The sequence below is a fragment of the Eufriesea mexicana genome, unplaced genomic scaffold (assembly GCF_001483705.2).
Source record: "Eufriesea mexicana isolate 0111107269 unplaced genomic scaffold, ASM148370v2 scaffold4673, whole genome shotgun sequence".
Taxonomy (NCBI): domain Eukaryota; kingdom Metazoa; phylum Arthropoda; class Insecta; order Hymenoptera; family Apidae; genus Eufriesea; species Eufriesea mexicana.
The window spans coordinates 578,793-599,234 of record NW_016912643.1 but is presented as its reverse complement, the minus strand read 5'-3'; the positions used below and the strand labels follow the sequence as shown (position 1 = coordinate 599,234).

The following is a 20,442-nucleotide window of genomic DNA, read 5'->3' as shown; positions in this document are numbered from 1 at the left end:
CAAGGAACTAAGCAACGAGAGATAACGTCGCAGTACGACCTGCCACGCCCTTCCACATTCAGCACTGTATTTAGAAAAAAAACTGCAAAGATCGAAAAAAGAGTCTACTGTGATAAGTCATAACAAAATATTCTAATACGAAGCAGTAATTTCATATATCTAAGCTAGGAAAGGTAACGGGGTAATTCGATTTTACACGCACTCACACTTCCGTCACTCTACGTCGAAAATGAAAGATCCAAATCGGAAAAAAATTGGCCTACTGATCAGAAAACATTCTATTCTAACGAGTGATATCGATATATGGCAATGCAAGATCGATATTTCTAACATCTATACGATAAGGATAACACGTGAGAACACAGCACAATTTGATACACATTTGCCCTTGCATCGCTTTATTTCACGTATGTACCGTCGAAATCGAAGAATAGGGAAACTATTAAGAAACTGCCTGTGACGAGCAATGCTAACCAAATCACAGTGGACGATCGAGTTCTGGAATGTATAATCGATGACACGTGCCTATTCTGTTCTCTTATATGATTCCCACTTACCTAATTCATGTCGCACATGGACCGGTAGACGATTTGCACTATGTAACTTCACTTTTTTCCACATGTGTTATATTACTGCCGATCAAATGTTTATAGTTAGTTATCCTGCTCTTGGTAAAGTTCTCTAGATTTCCAAAACTTCTGTTGTGATCTTGTCGTAAATATCACGAAGATGTTGCAAAAGTTGTTCAATGTCCCGAAATAATTACTGATTCTGCGCATTATCGTTGTTGAACATTTATTTCCTCAGTTGCAGTAATTAAAACACTAATCAATGATGACATTACTTTACAAAACGTGTTGTTCCGACACTGAAAATTTTATTTTAACGTGCGTAAACATTTGTCCACGTGGTACCGGCATATTGGATTCGCGTCTACTAGAAGTGGACTGCGATTGGACAAGCTATGCTTGTTTTCGCGGAAAGATGTTTTGTGTTTGAGATAGCCATTTGCCAAAATATCGATGTGGAATATCGATCGTCGTCTTATATTTATTAACAACAATAATGCAAATAGAAATATGTTTCTGTTATGGAAATAAAAAATTAAAGTGTCTTATTTTCCACTACAGAAAGCTTATAAATTAATAAAATTAATTATTAAATTAATTATAAAAATATATTCTATAATAATATATCGTGTACATGCAACTCATGAATTAATTGCATAGATGTTAGTAATTAATGGAAAACAAATAGCATCTTCCGTATGAATTCATGTCCTCTGTGCAATAATTATTAATAATTAATTAATTAAGGAAAAATTTATAAATGTACAAATTATTCTAAATATATATTTGCTTCTGATAATAGTTAGTTTACATTTCATTCAGATAGGAAGTCAATTACACATACTTATTTATTTTATTATTGTAAATATATATTTACATCTGACAATAGTTAGTTTACATTTCATTCAGATAGGAAGGTAATTATACATACTTCTTTATTTTATGCCTTTGACCCTTTTAGTAATTCTAGTGTCAAACTGAATCATATTCTTTAGTAGTACAAGGATTACGCTGTATCATTTATTTAATTACATTGTCAATACAAATCCTAATCTGTAATATTCATTAGGTAATTCTTGCAGAGTTTACTTTCCTTGAAATGAATCTGCAAACAAAAAATATTGGTTTCCTCCAAAATGCATAATTTATGTGAGGTCTTTCTCCTACTTACTTTCCATATGGAGTTGTATTCAAGCTGCAGAATACACAGCTTCTACCCACAATTTCTTTTCCATTCCAGATGTACAGGAGTGCTCGTATCTTATCCAATAATCTTCGATTGAGTCTTTCCTTTCAGTTGAGATGTATACTGTGTCGTATAATCTAGTATAATTACTTTTTGTCTGCACTAATTCTTGAATTCACGACTGATGAACCTTCCTGCTTTCATTTTCGCATCTAAATCTGTATTTTATTCCACTTTGCTTCTGCTGCTGCAACATACTTAAACAACCTCTGTAATGCTTCAGTATATGGTTCCATAAAATATATCAGCATAAAATTAGTAAAATCTAAGACTGTCATCACATACCTATTTTTGTTCCATGTCTCTGGTTCTATAGGCCCAAACATGTATCAGAATGTATAATTACTAGCTGCGTTTTTTGGACAACTCTTTCATGTCTTCTATATTTAGATGGCCCAATTTCCTGTATCACTACCAGTTTCTTGTTCATCTCTACTAATAATATTATAATCTGTATTTTTCCTTTTGATTTGTTCACACCATAAAGTCTATTAATACACACATCTTCTCTACTAATATTTTTTTTTCCTTCTTTTAAACTATTACATTATGTTTCTAGAACATTATTTTACCACCCTTAGAATTATCTTACCACATTATAAGTTATCAGATGTATTGATATTAAATTGTGTCTCAAGTTTGAAACATACAGAATATTTTCAAATATACATCTATCTAACTCAATTCTACCTTTTGCTATAGTTTCCATGAAAATGTTTCTCATTTCTGATCCAATATCTGTTCTTATTGTTTCTTATTCCTTAAAATTCTAGCTTGTTCACTATATGGCTGGTTGTTCTTGAGTCCAAAATCCACTGTTTTGTTCCATTCCTCTCTGTCAAAAAGCACACTCTCTTCTTTTCTTCTTAATTTCCTTTGCTTTCCTTCATGTTTTTAAAATAACAGTCTTTTTCCAAATGATTAGATTTCTTCCATGTCCCACACAGAGAGCACACTTCTCGAGTCTTTTCTTCCTAATCCTAGAAATTTTTCTGATTTTTATCCTAATCTTCCACAACTAAAATATTTAATTTCTGTGTTACCCTTTCTTGCTTTTTCCTACATGCGCTTGTAATATGTATGTTGGAGTTACATTTGAAACACCTCTTCTCTTGAGCTTCGCAGACTACAGATCATTTTGATGATCTTGCTTTCTTAATAATCACATAAGTTGTGAGATTATCTATTCTCCTTTCTTCTTTCTGCGTTAATTCCAGGTAGTTGCAAATACACGATCTGGTAATGCACATAAGATTTTAGTTATAAACATCGTTTATTCTATTTTACGTCCTAATGCATGTAATCTGAAAACTTACTTGTCAGCCTCGCAGTGCGGGTTACTATATTTGCTGTTTTGTATCCTTCTCATAGATATTGCTTAATTTTACCCATATCTCATAACTTGACATTCAGATTGGTACATCAAGTAATGATACCTTGCCTGTGATTGAAACTATCAAATTTTGTAATTACACATTGTTAACCAATCTTGTTTGCAGTTTCCTACATTTCTTAGTTCTTCCATTATATGTCGATACAAACCTTACAACCATAGCGTGTAGACCACTCTAAATTTTCAAATATGATATCCATCTTCATCCTTTCATCTATTGATACTTCCAATTTCCCTCTCGAGTTTTGTTTTCCGCACTCAAACACGTGGTCTACATTCTGTTGTCAGTCCATAACCTGTTGATTTACTTTTTTACTTAAAACATGCACAACCCACACACATTCTACCGTACATTACTCACCCAAGGTCTCCTTTTGTTTTCATTACTGCCACAATCTCATGTCATTCTCTCCATTTACAGATTAATTCGCCGTTTACAATCGAAAATATCCACCATACAATTACCGCCCAATAATAGCATGTATCAGAAGCACATAACCAAAGTTAGTAACTGATTCAAATTCAATCGCCTTCGATCAGCTCCATCTATGAATATAGATTGGAACCTTGAATCATTGAATTTTCATTCGGTACTAGAAAATTAACACATTACTCAATTTCAGCGATTAATTTGTGAATTTTTATAAGTTTATCGTAAATTCGCAGCCTTAGCGAACTTTCTCATATACCTTTTGATATAAATTTGTCCCTAATTAATTAATTATTAATAATTATTCAGCGTAGTGTTAGAATTGTTGTCGAAGACGTCATCGGTTTTTCATTAATTACCGTCCTTTACGCAATTAATTTATGAAGCTTTATGCACTCATTAGAAAAATAATGTTCTTGCGAATCTTCTCATATAACTTTTGATCACATTTTGCTTCTAGTTTCGATTAGTGTTAAATATTTCCACGGAAGATCGTGATGGTCGCCGTTACGAAATCATAAACGACATCAAACAAAAATTAATAACTAACAATTTAGAGTTAAATTCTTGACGAAAATTATATAGGAATGCAGCCTAATGTTCCAGCTTCGCAATGAAATTATAAAAGTTCACAAATTGTTTACGGAAATTGAGTAATTAATAATTTTTCACTGGCGGAGCCATTCTATCTTTATCTATCCCCTCTCTGTCCTTGTCTGTCACGTGACCAGCACATCGACGACCTCCTTGCCTATTCTATATTCCTATCACTTTCTTGATTTTTGAGCCCAAATCATAGATGGCGCTGATCGAAGGCGCTTGAATTTGAATTGGTTACTAGCTTTGGTTATGTGCTGCTGACACATCCTGTTGTTGAACGGTAATTGTATGATGGATATTTTCGACTGCAAATGGCGAATGAATCTGTACCTGGAGAAACTGACGAAATATTGCGGGAGTAATGGAAACAAAGGATCCTTAGGGTGTGTAATGTAAAAAGGAATCTATGTGAGTTGTGCATGTCTGAGCAGAAGAATAAACCAAACAGGTTATATACTGCCAACAGAATGTGGGCCACGTATTTGAGTGCGGAAAACAAAATTTGAGAAGGAAATTGGAGGTATGAATAGATGAAAGGATCAAGATGGATATCATATTCGAAAATTTACAGTTGTCTTCATGCCGTAATATCAAGGTTTGTATGATCATGCAATAAAAGAACCAAGAAATATAGAAAAATACAAACAGGATTAGTTAAGAAACATTGTGTACGTACAAAATCTAATAGTTTCAACCAGAGGGAATGAATTTGTGTATCAACTTTACGTCAAGTCATGAAATATGGGTAACATTGAGCAACATCTATGAAAAGTATAAGAACTGCAAAGATATTTTGTTACAGAGGAATTTTTCATGTATAAATATGAATTTGAATGTGATATTATAACCTACATTGCGTGTCAAGCAGATAAGTTTTCAAATTACATGCATTAGGGAGTAAGATAGAAAAAGCAATGCTGATAACTAAAATCTTATGTATGCTTCTAGATTGTGTGTTTGCAAATTTCTGGGAGTTAACGCAGAAAGAAGAAAGGGGAATAGATAATCTCAAAACTGAACTGATTGCAAAGGAAGCAAGGGGAAAAGCAGGTGGGTAGCCTTCAAACCTCAGGGGAAGAGATGTTTCGAGTACAATTCCAGTAGACATGTTGCATACGCATGTTGGAAAAACAACAAAGGTAACATAGAAATTAAATGTTACAATTGTGGCAGATTAGAATAAAAATCAGTAACATTTCTAGGATTAAGAGGAAAAGACAAGGCTTAAGAGGTATACTCTCCACGTGGGACATGTAAGAATTTCAAATATTTAGAAAAAAAAATCATTTGGACTGTTATTTTGAAAACATAAAGGAAAGATAAGGAGATCAAGATAAAAAAGGAACACGTACTTCTTGACAGAGAACGATGGAACAGAATAATGGATTTTTGACTCCGGAACAATGAGCCATATGGTTAATACACTAAAATATTTTAAAAAATAGGAAGAAATAAGAGCAGAATTTGGATCAATGTAAAGAAATATTTCCATGGAAGCTAAAGCGAAAGTTAGAATAATGCCAGATATTTGAATATTGTTTGTGTGTTCCACACTTGAGACAGAATTTATTGTCTATAAATCTGATAACTGGAGATGGTGGTGAAGTAATGTTCGAGGAAAATGAAGTAATAGTTCATAAGAAGGAAGAAGAAATATTCGTAGGGAAGAGGTTATAATAATGGACTTTATAATAGTATAGAGGAACAAGAAACTAGTAGAGTGGCACAGAAAATTGAGCTACCTAAGTATAGGACACATAAGAGAGTTGTTCATGAAAACATTGGGAACGAAATTAACGAAAAGAAAACTAAAGGCAAGAATTGGAGAATGCAAGATACATATTGAAGCAAAGCAATCGAAGCCTCCATTTGTAGAGAGAAGAGGAAGCGCAAAAAGATCTCTAGAAATAATACATTCTGATAAATGTGGACCTGTAGAGCCAGAGACATGGGACAGAGATAGGTATGTGATGACAATTTTAGATTTTGTTAATTTTTTGATGATATATCTTATGGTATCAAATTCTGAAACACTACAGATATTGAAAAGTATGTTGCAGCAGCAGATGCAAAGTGGAACAACACACTGACTTTGCTAAGATAATGGAGGAGAATATACCATCAGGGAGTTCAAGAATTGATGTAGACTGAAAGGAATTATACTGGATTATACGACACTGTACACATCTCAAGTGAATGGAAAGGCGGAGAGGCTTAATCAAAGCCTTATTGATATAGATTATTGGATACGACATGAGCACTTCTGTATGACAGTGGAATAAAAAAGAAATTGCGGGTGGAAGCTGTGTATTTAGCAGCTTATTTGCAAAATAGAAGTCCTTTAAAAGCAACAGACACAACTGCATACGAAAAGTGGGCAGGAATAGACCACAGTTAAAAGTCATATTTTTCGAAATCTGGAAGTGATAGGACAATTTTGTTTGCGGATTTCTTTTCAGGAAAGTAGACTCTACCATAATTACCCAACGAATATTACAGATTAAAATTTGTATTAACAATGTAATTAAATAAATGATATGGCATAATCTTTGTACTACTGAAGAATATGATTCAATTTAACACTAGAATTACTAAAGAGGTCGAAAACCTCTATAAAGTAAATATGTATAATTACTTTTCTATCTGAATAAAATGTATACTAACTATTGTCAGATACAAATAAATATTTACAATAATTTATGCATTTATAAATCTTTCCTTATTAATAATTATTGCACAGAGGACATGAACTCATACTGAAGATGCTATTGGTTTTCCATTAATTATTAACTTCCATGCAATTAATTGATGAATTACATACACACATTATAGAAACAATATAAAAGTACTATTTACTTATTCGTAACAATAGTTTTTAACATATAAGTGTTTGAAACAACATTTTAAAGTTACAGAAAGCAAAATTTTACAAATTTACATAACTTAATGTACACACTATACATCTCTGAATGCTTTCACACGTTATTAATTGTGCATTCATAGAATTTTTTAAAAATATGTTCAATAAAAATGGTCATATTGCTTATGTTATTATGGATTAAAACAGACAGAAAAGTACTAGATCAAATATACCTTACTGATGTGTTAATCAAAAAAAGGGTTACACCAGTCAAAGGAGAATCCATATTTATTTTGCAAAGTGGAAAATCTTAAATTTTATTGAAGAATAATATATCATTTATTGTTTAGAATATGGATAATACAAAAGTCACAAACGGAGATCAAAACAATGATTAAATAACACCGTTGTAAATAAAAGAAAGAGATACATATATACTTATGTCATTTTTTGGTAAAATTATAATGAATTGTATTTTCTTTCTTCGTAGATTGTTATACGTCAGCTTTTTTGCATTGGATACTTGGATTACGCCTAGCTATTGCACTGTTGAGGATAATGAAGCGGTCGCGTGGAGATAAAATCCCATATACATGTTACCGACGAATATTTTCTCGATCTAATCGAATGAAAAATTGTTTCGACAATTCCATTCCATTGTCTCTTTTTCAGAAAAGCCTGCAGAATCCGATACTGTATCGCAATTCGTGTCAGATAAAGAATTTTTTGTAAAAATGCAAGAGTAATGCGTAAAAAGCACGCTCGACGGTTTATTTTTAAATTTTTACTATAAATTGTAATTATTCAAAAACACGAATAATTATAACGACAAACTCGGGAACTCTAACCTAATTTTCATAACCAAAATGAATCTCCTAACTTTTCTAATTTTCTTATAATCCTTCATTTTATCTAAAATATCATGCTTTTTAAAAAGACTTGCAATTTTCTAAAACTGAGGATGATAGAGCAATTTCAATTGCAGATTCGTGTTAAGGAAAGTAAACTCTACAAGAATCACCTAACGGGTATTACAAATTAAAGAAAAAATTAAAATTTATTGGACCGTATGCTTGGTAATTGGATAAAATATGTATATCGTGTTATTGTATGAATTAATAAATTAACGAATTAACGAATTAATGAATTAATAAATTAATAACACAATTGAAAAGGTAGCTATTTATAAATATATATAAAACTTCGAGATTAATATTAAGTATATTTTGTGTTTTTAATAAATTTGTAATTTACATAGTACAAAGATATATAATTATATAACATATATATATAACACGTCTGAGGAATAAACAAAATTTTCTTGATGTACATATGATTACAAAATACGGTGCATTGGTTGCATACAAAATTACACTTAAGTTGTGTATCGAATTTTCCTGCCTGAAATTTGATCATTCTAAATATTTCTCGTTACATAACTTAAGCACTTTACACTATATTTGATAAAAATGGTATAAAAATATCATAACTGCTATTTCGTGTGACATTGATTACTATTAAATAACTATGTCCAATAGATTAATCTTTTCAAGTATTACAAATTCCATTTCCTAAATATATCGATTTTCCTTCTTTAAAATTTATCACCTTGAAACATATCTTGTTCCACCTTTGTAAGGACACTTTTTCTAAATTTAAATACAAATAAGAATAATAATGTATAGTATTATAATAATTTTGTTACATTGCAAATTAAATGATTTAATTTTTTTAAATTATCGTATACTAATTATTATAAAATTCAATATATCTCTTATAATGCTCCATAATCGTAAACATTATATCGTATTTTTAAAGATAAATATGTCCCGAGGCAAGCATATTAATTTTTCGAGTAAATCACTATAAATGCGATTGTTTTACACGAAAATATATCGACCTTAATTTGGTTTCAAACTATATTTCTAATACGCTTGTTTCGTAAATATCATCCATAAATTTACAGTGATATAATGGTAAAATAACACTTGCTATTAATAATTAAACAGTGCCTGGTAAGTGCATATATGTGAACAAAACGTAATATTAATTACCTAATAATTATTATTGGCAACTTATCCGAAACCAAAATCGTCGAAGGAACTAAATTTCTCACTTGTAGTATTACTCGTAGTTTAATAATAATAATAGCAATCGAATAATTTTGGAGTAATACTTATAATACTCATAACAATTCGTACTTTTCTTGTTTGCATTTAACTCGTCGATATTAAAATATAAACGAGACATTAACACTTGTCTCATTGCATACTTTTCAAATTCATCGAATACTTTACTCCATGTGATCTTTATTGATTGAAAAGATTCGATTTCTCACAGTGGGTTACCGAGATGACAAGGTAATTATTTGTTTTTCTTCTTTTTTAACCCGACCACTTGCTTGGTCTCGCTCATGTCTTTGTTTATCTTGCCATTATGTTCATCTTTGGAAATTACATCGTCTTGAATTTCCGTGATGGTAACCCCTTCGTCCTTCATCCCCTCATCATCCAGGAGATAGTCCCAGTCTTGAGAATCGTCACCACTATCGCGAATCTTGCTTAATTCCCTCTTCAGCAACTCCAGGCATTCTCTTCGTTCCTTCCATTTCTCTGCTTGCTCGGGATTTGGCTTGGCATCATCGCCTTGCATTTCTTGCTCAATCTTTTCCTTTTCCTCGCATTCCAGTATGTACTTCTCATAATTCTCCATCTACACAGAAACGATCGATTCGTATGCTGGGAATTTCGAAATGAATCTGTCGATTTTCAAATATTTAGAATAATATTTAATCGACGACTTTCTTATGTGACTGTGATTACGAAAGTAGTTTTATGTTTGGAGACATTGGAAATTTTATTTTTATTAGATTGCAACAGGGGTTTTTCGTTATTGGAAGATGAATGAATGTAATACTAATCGAATGAAAAACTTGTTTCAATTTTTACTATTCCTATGCAATAGAGGTTTTTCATTATTGTAAGCTAGATGGATGTAATACTAATCGAATGAAAAATTCGTTTCGTTTGGAAATTGTAAATATCTTAAAAATTATTGAGTAGTGGCACCTATAATCATATATCTTCACCATCAGGGGAATTAAATCTACCATCTTGCGAAATTTGAACTAAATCGGCGACCCGAAGGCCTTACAGTCTCCACTTGCTTAGACCACTTTCGTAATTAAAACACATATATGTTTATTTAGATTTATTTTACTTCTTTTCTTTTTTCAGATTTGAGAAGAGTAAGACAGAAAGAAATAGTCATATTGCTTTGTCAAATGGTATAAACAATTTGTAAAAATTGTCTTCTTTAAAACTCAATTTTTTCTTTAAGGTATTTGTGACAAATGTAAATTCTAAATCAATGTTAATAGGAATTAAATAAAAATTAAAATTGCTTCTACAATTGTAGGAAATGCTTGATTTTTATTTTCATTTCTTATAAATATGGTAGATTTACTATTATTAATCGTCTAAGTGATTACGTTTAATTATCCTTTATCTATAAATTTACTACATTTTTACAAAATTTTTTTTAACTATACTCAGTTCTATCTATGTAAATTCAAATTATCTTTTTATTTTCGTTTTTTATCTAATTCAGAAAATACGACTGTTGAGAAATAGTAGTTAAATATGAATGAAATAATAATTTAATTAATAACGTCAGTACCGTTAATAATTAAATTACATTACACGTAAATTCGGTAATTTCTCAGCGATAATTTGTAAAAATATTCCATTTTTATAAGTAAAAATTCAAATTTCCATTAATGGCAGATTAGTTCAATATCTAGAACTTATACGTTCATCTTCGTCATGAGTGATCGACTGCATGAAACTCTCGACGTTACTCACTGCTGCTTTCCTTGATTAAAGAAGAAACAAACATAACAGTGATTCCACGAAGCCTTAATCAAAGTAAGATTTTACCAATTTATTTACCAAGAATTACTGTGCTATTACACGGTAAACTCGAAATCTTTGCCAATGAATCCATTAATAAATTAATAAATTAGCAATTTTTTCGTTAAAAGAAAATTTGTAAAAATGAATAAAAAATTTAAGAACCTTGTCTCGTAGCATTTGCTGGACATTATTTTGCCTTTTTAGATGCCGTGGTAACCAAAAGCACGCCTGGATGAGTCTCAAGAATATCCAAACAGCTCCAGCAAGTGCCAGGTACGAACAAGCAGTGAACACCATACTTATAAAATCGACTGAAATCTGTTGGTACTTCATATCGATAATTTATTATTTTTAACAAAATCTGCAATCAGTAAACAAATAAAACACGAATAATATCACCTTCTACATCGATTAAAGCAACAGATCGATGACGTGTAATTATTTCTATCAATTTAATTCCCTCCAGTGCAATATCCAAATACATTCAAGTAAATCAACGTACACGATAACTACTATTATAAATATATTTATAATACTCAAACTTACAACAATTAATGACCAACATACTACAGAAATATTTTCAATATTCGTGATATAATCTTTTCAGAACATTTGTGTTATTTTTTTCTTTTTTTCTGTTTTTCGTTCTTACGTCAGTATCAATAATTATACGAATTGTATTTATCTATAATATAATAACTATTGTATTTACCATTACCTTGAGCAATGTTTGAAATGCAATATAGCATAGACAAGTGAAGTACGTGAACAGTGAATTAAAATGTTCATACCTAATCTACTGTTATACCAAAAGTAACACATTGGAAAAGAAAATTATGATATTAACGAGTGATGTGCAGTACACGTAATAAACGTCAATGATATTACGACATCCATTTACTTATCGACGACATACTGTGAGTATATTGATTACGCTTATTTCGTTAGAGCGATAAATGTGCATTATACATTGTAAGGATATTCCATATTTTTTGTAACGTTAGTTTAAGCATCCTGTATTTGCAATTTCTCCTTAATATTACATCGGTAACCAACGCTGCCTTCAGGACATTACAATGTGAACCGATTTTGTATATCTATCGTATATCACATCGAAATACGCATATTTAATGAAATTCTTACGTGTCACACTCACCATGTTATACAAATTGTCGTTAAATTGCTACTGTTGACTAAATCGCAGGTACGTAGTTTACTCGCATGTTATGCAAATAAAAAAAAAGCATTATTTGAAATAATAACTATATATAACTTATAAAAAGACGTGTAAAATTTGTAATACAATAATACGGAGAAAAATAATTTTCGTTTCATCCTTTGTACGTTCCTTGATACATAAACGATTGATAAATTAAAAAAATCATACAACTGACAAAATCGCTTAGTAATTAAGTATAGCACAAAGAGTAATTGTTTATTAATAATTTTAATATTATCGAAAGTCACAAACATAATTGCGTTACTTTCCGATAATTTTCCATATTTTTCTAGTTAATTTATGACACATGTTTAACAGCGAATATAATACGAATAGGAAGAAACATAAATATACTATAACGTATATGCGAATATTCTATATTCGTTTGAATTCTACTTAATTGTAGCGCGCAAATTTCATTTCGTTCAAAATTTGTGTACATGTTTTGGTTGGTCTGACTTACCCTTTTAAAGAAAATACGATGTTATCATATCCAAATTAGGAAAAGTTTGTATATAAAAAAAGTCAAAAGTGAACTGTAACGAGAGTAGAAAGTAGAAGAAATAACAATACGTCAGGCTGGCAGGTGAAACACGACTATTCACTACTGACCCCTATCGAAACAATCGATATATGAATATAGCCACGTATGATTAAGCCGACATCCTGACGTCTTACAAATATTTCAACGTAAACAGGACATTTCACGCTATTAATAATTCACTGTTCTTTGCTCTATTTCACTTTGTTATTATCTAACAACAATCGCTTAACTTTGAAATCCTTTAATTACTTTTTGGACGTATAAATATTTATTATAAACTACATGTAATAGTGATTGATTTTCGCACATTTAACAGTGGCTTGATACTTTAACTTAAATTAAAATGATTTCCAATAAAAACGGCTTTAGAAAATGTACTTCTTAAATCATATCTTTTCTTAAACGATATTGTCTTAATTTATTTACGAAAAATATTATAAATAATTCGATTAACTTTTTCGTATTTAGAAAATAAAAATATAGAGGTTATACGTAAGGAAATATATTTATAATTTAATTTTAACAGCAAAATATAAAAAGAATATATTATTAATTTAAATTATAAAACTTTTCTTTACCATTCTTATAAATAAAAAAATAAGATAGAATAATACATATATCTTCGATATTACATTAAAAACAATATGGATAATGAAAATATGTAATATTGGTATCTATAATAAAAACTTATTTAATTATCGTAAATTTCATTCTTGCACTTTCACATAAATTTGAAAGTACCTAAAGCTGAAAAGAACAGGGAAATTAAATCAAGAATACACACTTTTATTTTTACAGAGATAACTTAAAAATAAAACGCTCCACGTTCCAACTAACATTAATCATCTAAATACAAATTGACACTTTGTGGTATTAATAGCAAGATTCGAGTAGCATTATCGTTTAGATTGCAGAATTTATTGCGTATCATTTACTATCAAATTCTAACGTTTAACGTGACTTCAATACATAATTTATTTCCTACGAAATTATACACGTTCATCTAAGCCTGATACAGAACGTACAGAGTAAACAGATGTGGAATGTTTGTGACAGCGCAATTGTTAACAGAAAGGAACAAGGCCCATTGCATTCTTAGTTTTAATACTTGATATACGTATATTTTTTATGTTTTTAAAGAAGAGAAATATTTACGTCATAGATCTTACATAGAACAGGAGGTAAGGAGTGGCGGAATTTCGTGGATTTGGCGCTAATTTATCTTCTAACTCTCGTAATGGGATTACATGTACTGCTTCGTCATCACATTCCAACCACGTGCTAGGATGTTTGTGACGTCTAATACCACAACAATCCATACTGCGACAACCAAACCTGATTAACTGTTCCTTAGTTTCACTAGCACTTGGTTTACTTCTAAAGTATTTTAATATACCGGATGTTTTATCCGATGATGATGAGTTTGTGTTTGTGCTGCTACTACCCTGACCAGAAGTTTGTCGCTTACTATCTCGGTCACATTGGAAATATTCTGCGAATGCAGATTCGTCGGGTAAACGGGTATAAGCAACATAATGACCAGCTGTCATTGTTGCACCCTGGTGCATAATTACAGAATATAATTTATATACATGTCGTGATTCTGATCTGCCGCCTGTAGTTCCCCGTGTTTGATCGTTGTTACATTCTTCGCAAAAACATTGTAACGTTAATGGTGTTGGCATATGATTATTAATTTTTTCCATTGACCTAATGTAATGTATATCTTTATAGAAAATATGTAAAGTTTGCTTTTTTAGTCTAATAAATAAAATTATAAAATCAAATCTTACCCAGCTGCAGTAGAAAATCTTTTCAACTGCAATATAAGTAACCTTGGTAAAGATGGGAAACATACAGCTCTACGAGCTTCATTGTACCGAAGACATCGTGCGCACCAATACTTATCCCGACCCCAAAGAAGTTCACTAGTAACTACTGCACGTTTGTATACTTCACTACTATCCATTGGTCTTAATTCTTTATCTGTAAATAAATATATCTACAGTTTAATCATTACAAATTAGTTAATATGTAAAAAGATAACCATTAATGTTACTTACCCTTTTCACTTGATCTGTCTATATCAATAGGCACACATATATCGCAGAACGTTTCTTTTCGTTCTGTAACATGTTCACACTCAAGACAAGTGGTTCGTAAAAGACTAATTCCCTCAAAATCTTCAGAAATAAAGCACTTCTTGCTTTCCGGTCTATGACTACCTATGTCTCCATTACTCTCCGGAAATTCAGCATGACCATTTTCGTATTTCATACAATATTTCATACAATATTTCATATTTTCATATGGTCTAGAAGATACTGATACACCATTTAAATTCGACTGTACAAGACAAGATGAACTTCCTCTTGTTGTTATCTTTTTCTTTTTTCTAGATTTACGAATGCTCCTTTTATTGGAATTACTACCTTCTGATTGTACATCTGTTAAATGTTCAGTGGAGAAGTCTGATAATCCATCGTTATTTTGTCCAAATTGACTTTCTCTATATCTAACCAACAATTGGAATGTTTCCCTGATATTATCAAGTAAACAAACTAAAAGTTCATGTGCATCTTGTTGCTGATTTCCCTCGAAAATAGGGTTCACATCTCTAAAACGAGAATATATGCAATATACAGTCACATCATCCTAACACAATAAATTTTGTATGTATTCTGAATACAATCTTAATATATTTTCAACATAATATATTAAAAATATATTTATATTATATGTACCTAAGAGCCTGCAAAAATGCATCTGGCTGGTATGGCTCACTGTTTTCTCTTGCTTCAGATGCACGTAATGCCATGAACAATTCGTGTAACTTTTCAGTAGCTATTTGTATTCTATGTTTATTACTATCTCCTGTAGGTCCAGCCAGAGCTAGTAAATCTTTGCTACTCCAACTTCGGCTACCACTTGATGTAAGTGACACACCCGTTCTACCCAAAGATGATGATTTTATCTAATAATAAAAATATATATAATTTTACTACGCTATCATTTTTCCACACAAAATTATAAAAAATATTTTTTTAAATATTATAATATTTACTTTAGTTTGAAGTTGTTTATCATTTAAATTAGACAAATCAATAGCCAAGTGATGCAAATTATGTAAAAAGGATGGTGCAAATCGTAAAGTATATATCACACTGTTTAAAAAACATGTATTTCCTAAATTACATAAAGTAGCTATTCTTAATCCTTCTGCACCACTATTCGATACATCATAACTTCCATCTTGATGATTACTCAATTGATTGCGATAACCATTCAACATTTTGCTTGTACCTTCATAATTAATGAACATTGAATTACACAAAGTTATCAATTTTAACAATATCCTTCTAATAAGTACAATATAAAAATTCATGAAATAATAGTGTTTACATACTATATGTATAGGTATCTCTATTCAAAAGGCTCTCCCTTACTAAGGTCTGAGGAGCCTTAGAAATGTTGCTAGAAATTGTACGTTCACGACCAGAAAGGGATAAGCAAAATTTTTTCCTAGGGGGAACTGAACGTTTATCTGCATCTTCTTCTGTTTCTAATACTGTCATTTTTTGTTAACCTGAAATAACAATCAACTATATAATTGACTATTAATATAAACTTCACTCAAAACAAATTTGCTTTTATAAAATATGATTTGAATTCCTAAATTCAAACTTATAATGTTTCATATACAATGACATTTGTATTAATTATTGATATTAGTTATTAAATAGGGTTTAAAATCTATATACTTACGTATTATTTAGTAAGGAAGTCATGGAACAAATGAGTTCGTTATTAACCTTAGTTAATCGAAAAAATCTATATGTACAATTAAACCACAAAATATTCCGTGGGTAACACGAACTACATTTCTACTGCTGTCAGGCGGAACACTTTTTCTTACAATATTGCAGTAGCCATTACCCGTTGCACCTGATATCATATATTCATGAACCGCGTTCATGTGCGGTTACAATTTTAGATTTATGTAGTTTTTCCTATACTGTTCACACTGTCGTCATTAACGTTTCCCTAGAATCCGTTACAAGCGTTTGCGTCTGAAAATGGACGTTGGTGCGACTATGACATAAGTGTGTGTTCAATAGGTCAAAAGCAGTTTCATTTTTGTTATAGCATGGATAACTTTAAGAATACTTTACTGTTTCTTTAAAATCAGTAACATAACAATATTTTTTCCTTTATAATAGTTATAAAAAAATAAAATTGATTATTTATATGTACAAATGAAACGATTTTATTATTCTTATTTAATTGGACAATTTAATTATGGTTTATATATGTTTTTTTCATATTCTATTTTACTTTTCTAATTCTCAGTTACTAAATACCAATGAAATTTAAATATAACTATCCTAAATTAATTCTTTTTGTCCATTTGTATTAATTTTTTTTGGCCAATTTTTAATGTTTTATTAAACTATTGAAATATATATGTGTAACTATTATATTATCTAAGATGTTATGTACTTAATTTCATAGGTAAAGCAACTTCTTTTTTTCATTTTGTTTAATTTTTTTTACATTTTGTAAATATTGCTATATATATTTATAATAAAATACATATTTCCATATTGCATAAAAAATTTATTTTTTCTTTCAATTTTAGAATTCCTATATTTTTATCTATTATTATTTGTAGAACATTGATATGTGGTGATTAATTTTAAAAATTTAATAGATTTGTCAAGCCAAATATATGTTAAATCAATATTAATTTTAGTAACTTGTGTCTATTCAATTTTGTTAAGGAATAATATTTTATTAAATTTGTATATACTTTTATTACTTCTTAATTTTACATATTAACATATTTAATTTATTTTTCTATATTAGCATGGATTCAATCTAATGCTTCTTTATCACTTTTTCATTGATTTAATATTTATTTTCATAAAAATAAATTAATCTTTAATTTCATTTAATTTACTTTAATTAATATTTAATAAACATTGTAGATTATTTCAATTAGTATATGTAATAATATAAAACATATTTTTGTTATAAGCATATATTAACCAAGAATATTAATAGTTTTTAATCTAGCATGATAATATTAACGAGATAATATAACTTAATTAAAGTTTATAAACATTTTATTTTCATAGTATAGTTTAATATGATTTGATAACATGAGTCACTAAGAATATTTAAAAACTATATGTTTATAATAAAACATTATTTTATGATATGTTACGTAAATGCATACCATTAAGAAGCCTCATCTTATTAAAGAATGAAATTATTATTTTTATATTCATATAAAACATTTCATTATTTCTACATTATTATAATATATCTTATTATCATCTTATATAATAGTTTTATTGTAGTAGGAATACTATGTATATTCCATAATATGATTATACAGATATATTTCATTTTTAAATCATATACATAATAACAAATAAAATTTGACGAAAAATAAATATTATCAAAATAAAGAACAAATTATTTGTAGTATATAAGTTATTACAATTAATTAATAATTCATAATTTATGTAAAAATAAAAAATGAAATAAATTCATTGTTTAAAAATAAATATTTAATTAATCATTTGTTAGTCATACTAGTAAGAACGATTATTAATTCTTTTACTAAAAACAATATTATTTTGTTATAATTGATTTACAAAACACTTACGTACTAATTTTTAATTTTTACAATCTTATTCTCATAAAATTGCTATTTTCGTCAAAAATAATTTGTATACATATAGTAAATTTAGAAGTATATTAATTGTAACATTAAAAGTACACAAAAATTACGTAAATAAAAGAATTTATTGATTTTGTAGTATGTACATTGTTAAATGTTGCTATAATAATGTTCAATAACATTTAATACCAACTATTACAATTCATCAATATTGATATATTATAATATTAGGAGGTTGTTTGCACTTATATATAAAATAATATGACATATACAGACACAAAATAATTTTATTTTTTTTTATTTCTCAACTTTAATCATGTATATAGTTTCTTTTTAAATATTACTTTTTAGTAGGTACATCAGTATGGTTACAGTAGCTATGTATAATGGTTGGTATTATTTTCCTTCAATCTTACATCTTCGATGTTATTTAAAACGCAAACTATTGATACATTTTTGTCAATTTTCATACTTACATTATACAAATATTAGAATATTACGTGAAAAATTATTGTTAATTATTTAATGGTATATATTATTATATTGTTTCACGAAAAATATTAAAAATATGTATACATTTTTTCTAAATTTATTAGATATGAATAATATATTCTGATTTAATCGTTTATTTATTTGTTTACTTGTTATATATGACAAGTATAAACAATGTATTTTTGTTAATAAAAATAACTACAAGCATATGTAGGGAATTCTATATATTATATTGGCTAAAATGTATACGCTTATTTTGAAAACGGTTACAAAAGCGTATAAAATAAACAAACTGTTGAAAAGGTAACAAAAATTTCATATTATTTATCTGAAATGGGCTCAAATAGTTTTGAAAAATTAATAATTCAAGCTCGATATCTTGATGACGGCATTGAAAAACTAATTATGGCTTGGAAACTTCCCCATGTTTTAATTGGACGTTTTGCAGAATGTACCGCAGAAACAAATTCTTATGTCGAAGCTGTATGGAATGACATAAGAAATAAACAGGTCTGTATTAGGCTAATATGAATATTTCTTACTATTTATTTAAAATTATTAATTTAATATGCATTTATTTTATATTTTTTAACATATTCTATACCAGAATGGGATAGATGAAATTTTGTCACAAATGGAAGGTTGCAAGTCAAAAAATTCAGTACATATGGAAGAATTTCTTCAAGAAGTTAAGAAAGACTATGAAACATTAAAAGAGCAGTGTGACCATTTGAATAATGTTTTTGAAGAACATGGGTATCATTATAGTGAAGATGATATTTTAAACGAGTAAGTTTTCAATTTATAGTATTTCACATTTTAATGTTTAATATTTTGGTATCTTATTTCAATTGTAGAACAAGTATAAACAATAACAAGGGCTCTGCTGAAAATTTAGTTGAAGAAATGGGAAATTTAGAAATCGAATTTACTCCTAATCTCAGTTGGAAGTGTAAAATAAGGCAAAATGAATTAACATCAATATCTAGTAATAGTTGTATATCACATACATTTACAACACCTTCAACTAGTAGTTTAACAATTCCTAATGATAGTTCTATTATACATAAGGATTATATATGTACTCCAGGAAGAGAACGACCACAAGAACCAATTTATTCTAAACATTTTTATAGTATATTGAAAAAATAAGTTTTTTCAAATTGTATATTTTGTCACATATTGTAAAGCTTGTGTAAATAATTTATATATATTTTTATTAACTTTTTATAAATTTAGTTAATAAAATCGTTTAAATAAATGATAAAATTATGCCTCAATATAATTTCCAAAATCTTATTACCTTAAAAAATCTTACATATAATACAATATGTAAAAATAATTCTCAACATTTTCTTTTTCTTTTTTAGGAGTATTATTTTTATGATAAATTTAGTGATTAAAATAAAATAACGATTTGAATAAATAAAAGTAAAACTTAATTCAACAATTATATTTACATGTATTATATTAAATATATATTAAT

The 20,442-nt window shown here is 28.8% G+C and overlaps 3 protein-coding genes across 3 annotated transcripts; 1 reads left to right on the top strand and 2 right to left on the bottom strand.

Annotated features, from left to right (window-relative positions):
- Window positions 1-9,462: 9,462 nt before the first annotated feature.
- LOC108551591 (uncharacterized) lies at window positions 9,463-11,345 on the bottom strand. The gene is made up of 2 exons (XM_017905822.1): window positions 11,175-11,345; window positions 9,463-9,810 (listed from the first exon to the last, which is right to left on the bottom strand). Exons 1-2 carry the CDS (start codon window positions 11,343-11,345, stop codon window positions 9,463-9,465), a joined length of 519 nt encoding a protein of 172 aa, XP_017761311.1.
- A 2,517-nt stretch (window positions 11,346-13,862) lies between these two features.
- Window positions 13,863-16,856, bottom strand: Usp1 (ubiquitin specific protease 1). The gene is made up of 7 exons (XM_017905821.1): window positions 16,541-16,856; window positions 16,182-16,361; window positions 15,840-16,078; window positions 15,520-15,749; window positions 14,839-15,392; window positions 14,569-14,761; window positions 13,863-14,485 (listed from the first exon to the last, which is right to left on the bottom strand). Exons 2-7 carry the CDS (start codon window positions 16,348-16,350, stop codon window positions 13,927-13,929), a joined length of 1,944 nt encoding a protein of 647 aa, XP_017761310.1. The 5' UTR covers window positions 16,351-16,361; window positions 16,541-16,856; the 3' UTR covers window positions 13,863-13,926.
- Window positions 16,857-19,289: 2,433 nt separating this feature from the next.
- Window positions 19,290-20,108, top strand: LOC108551587 (uncharacterized). The gene is made up of 3 exons (XM_017905819.1): window positions 19,290-19,466; window positions 19,564-19,745; window positions 19,814-20,108. The coding sequence occupies exons 1-3, from the start codon at window positions 19,290-19,292 to the stop codon at window positions 20,106-20,108; spliced, it is 654 nt and encodes a 217-aa protein (XP_017761308.1).
- Window positions 20,109-20,442: the final 334 nt, after the last annotated feature.

Coding starts and splice junctions, on each gene's coding strand:
- Usp1 (XM_017905821.1), bottom strand. CDS start 16,350: ATGACAGTATTAGAAACAGAAGAAGATGCAGATAAACGTTCAGTTCCC. Junction 15,393..15,519: donor GCATTTTTGCAGGCTCTTAG/GTACATATAATA, acceptor TTCTCGTTTTAG/AGATGTGAACCCTATTTTCG. Junction 14,762..14,838: donor AGACAGATCAAGTGAAAAGG/GTAAGTAACATT, acceptor ATTTATTTACAG/ATAAAGAATTAAGACCAATG.
- LOC108551587 (XM_017905819.1), top strand. CDS start 19,290: ATGGGCTCAAATAGTTTTGAAAAATTAATAATTCAAGCTCGATATCTT. Junction 19,467..19,563: donor ATGACATAAGAAATAAACAG/GTCTGTATTAGG, acceptor ATTCTATACCAG/AATGGGATAGATGAAATTTT. Junction 19,746..19,813: donor GAAGATGATATTTTAAACGA/GTAAGTTTTCAA, acceptor TTTCAATTGTAG/AACAAGTATAAACAATAACA.
- LOC108551591 (XM_017905822.1), bottom strand. CDS start 11,345: ATGAAGTACCAACAGATTTCAGTCGATTTTATAAGTATGGTGTTCACT. Junction 9,811..11,174: donor AGCAAATGCTACGAGACAAG/GTTCTTAAATTT, acceptor GTTTCTGTGTAG/ATGGAGAATTATGAGAAGTA.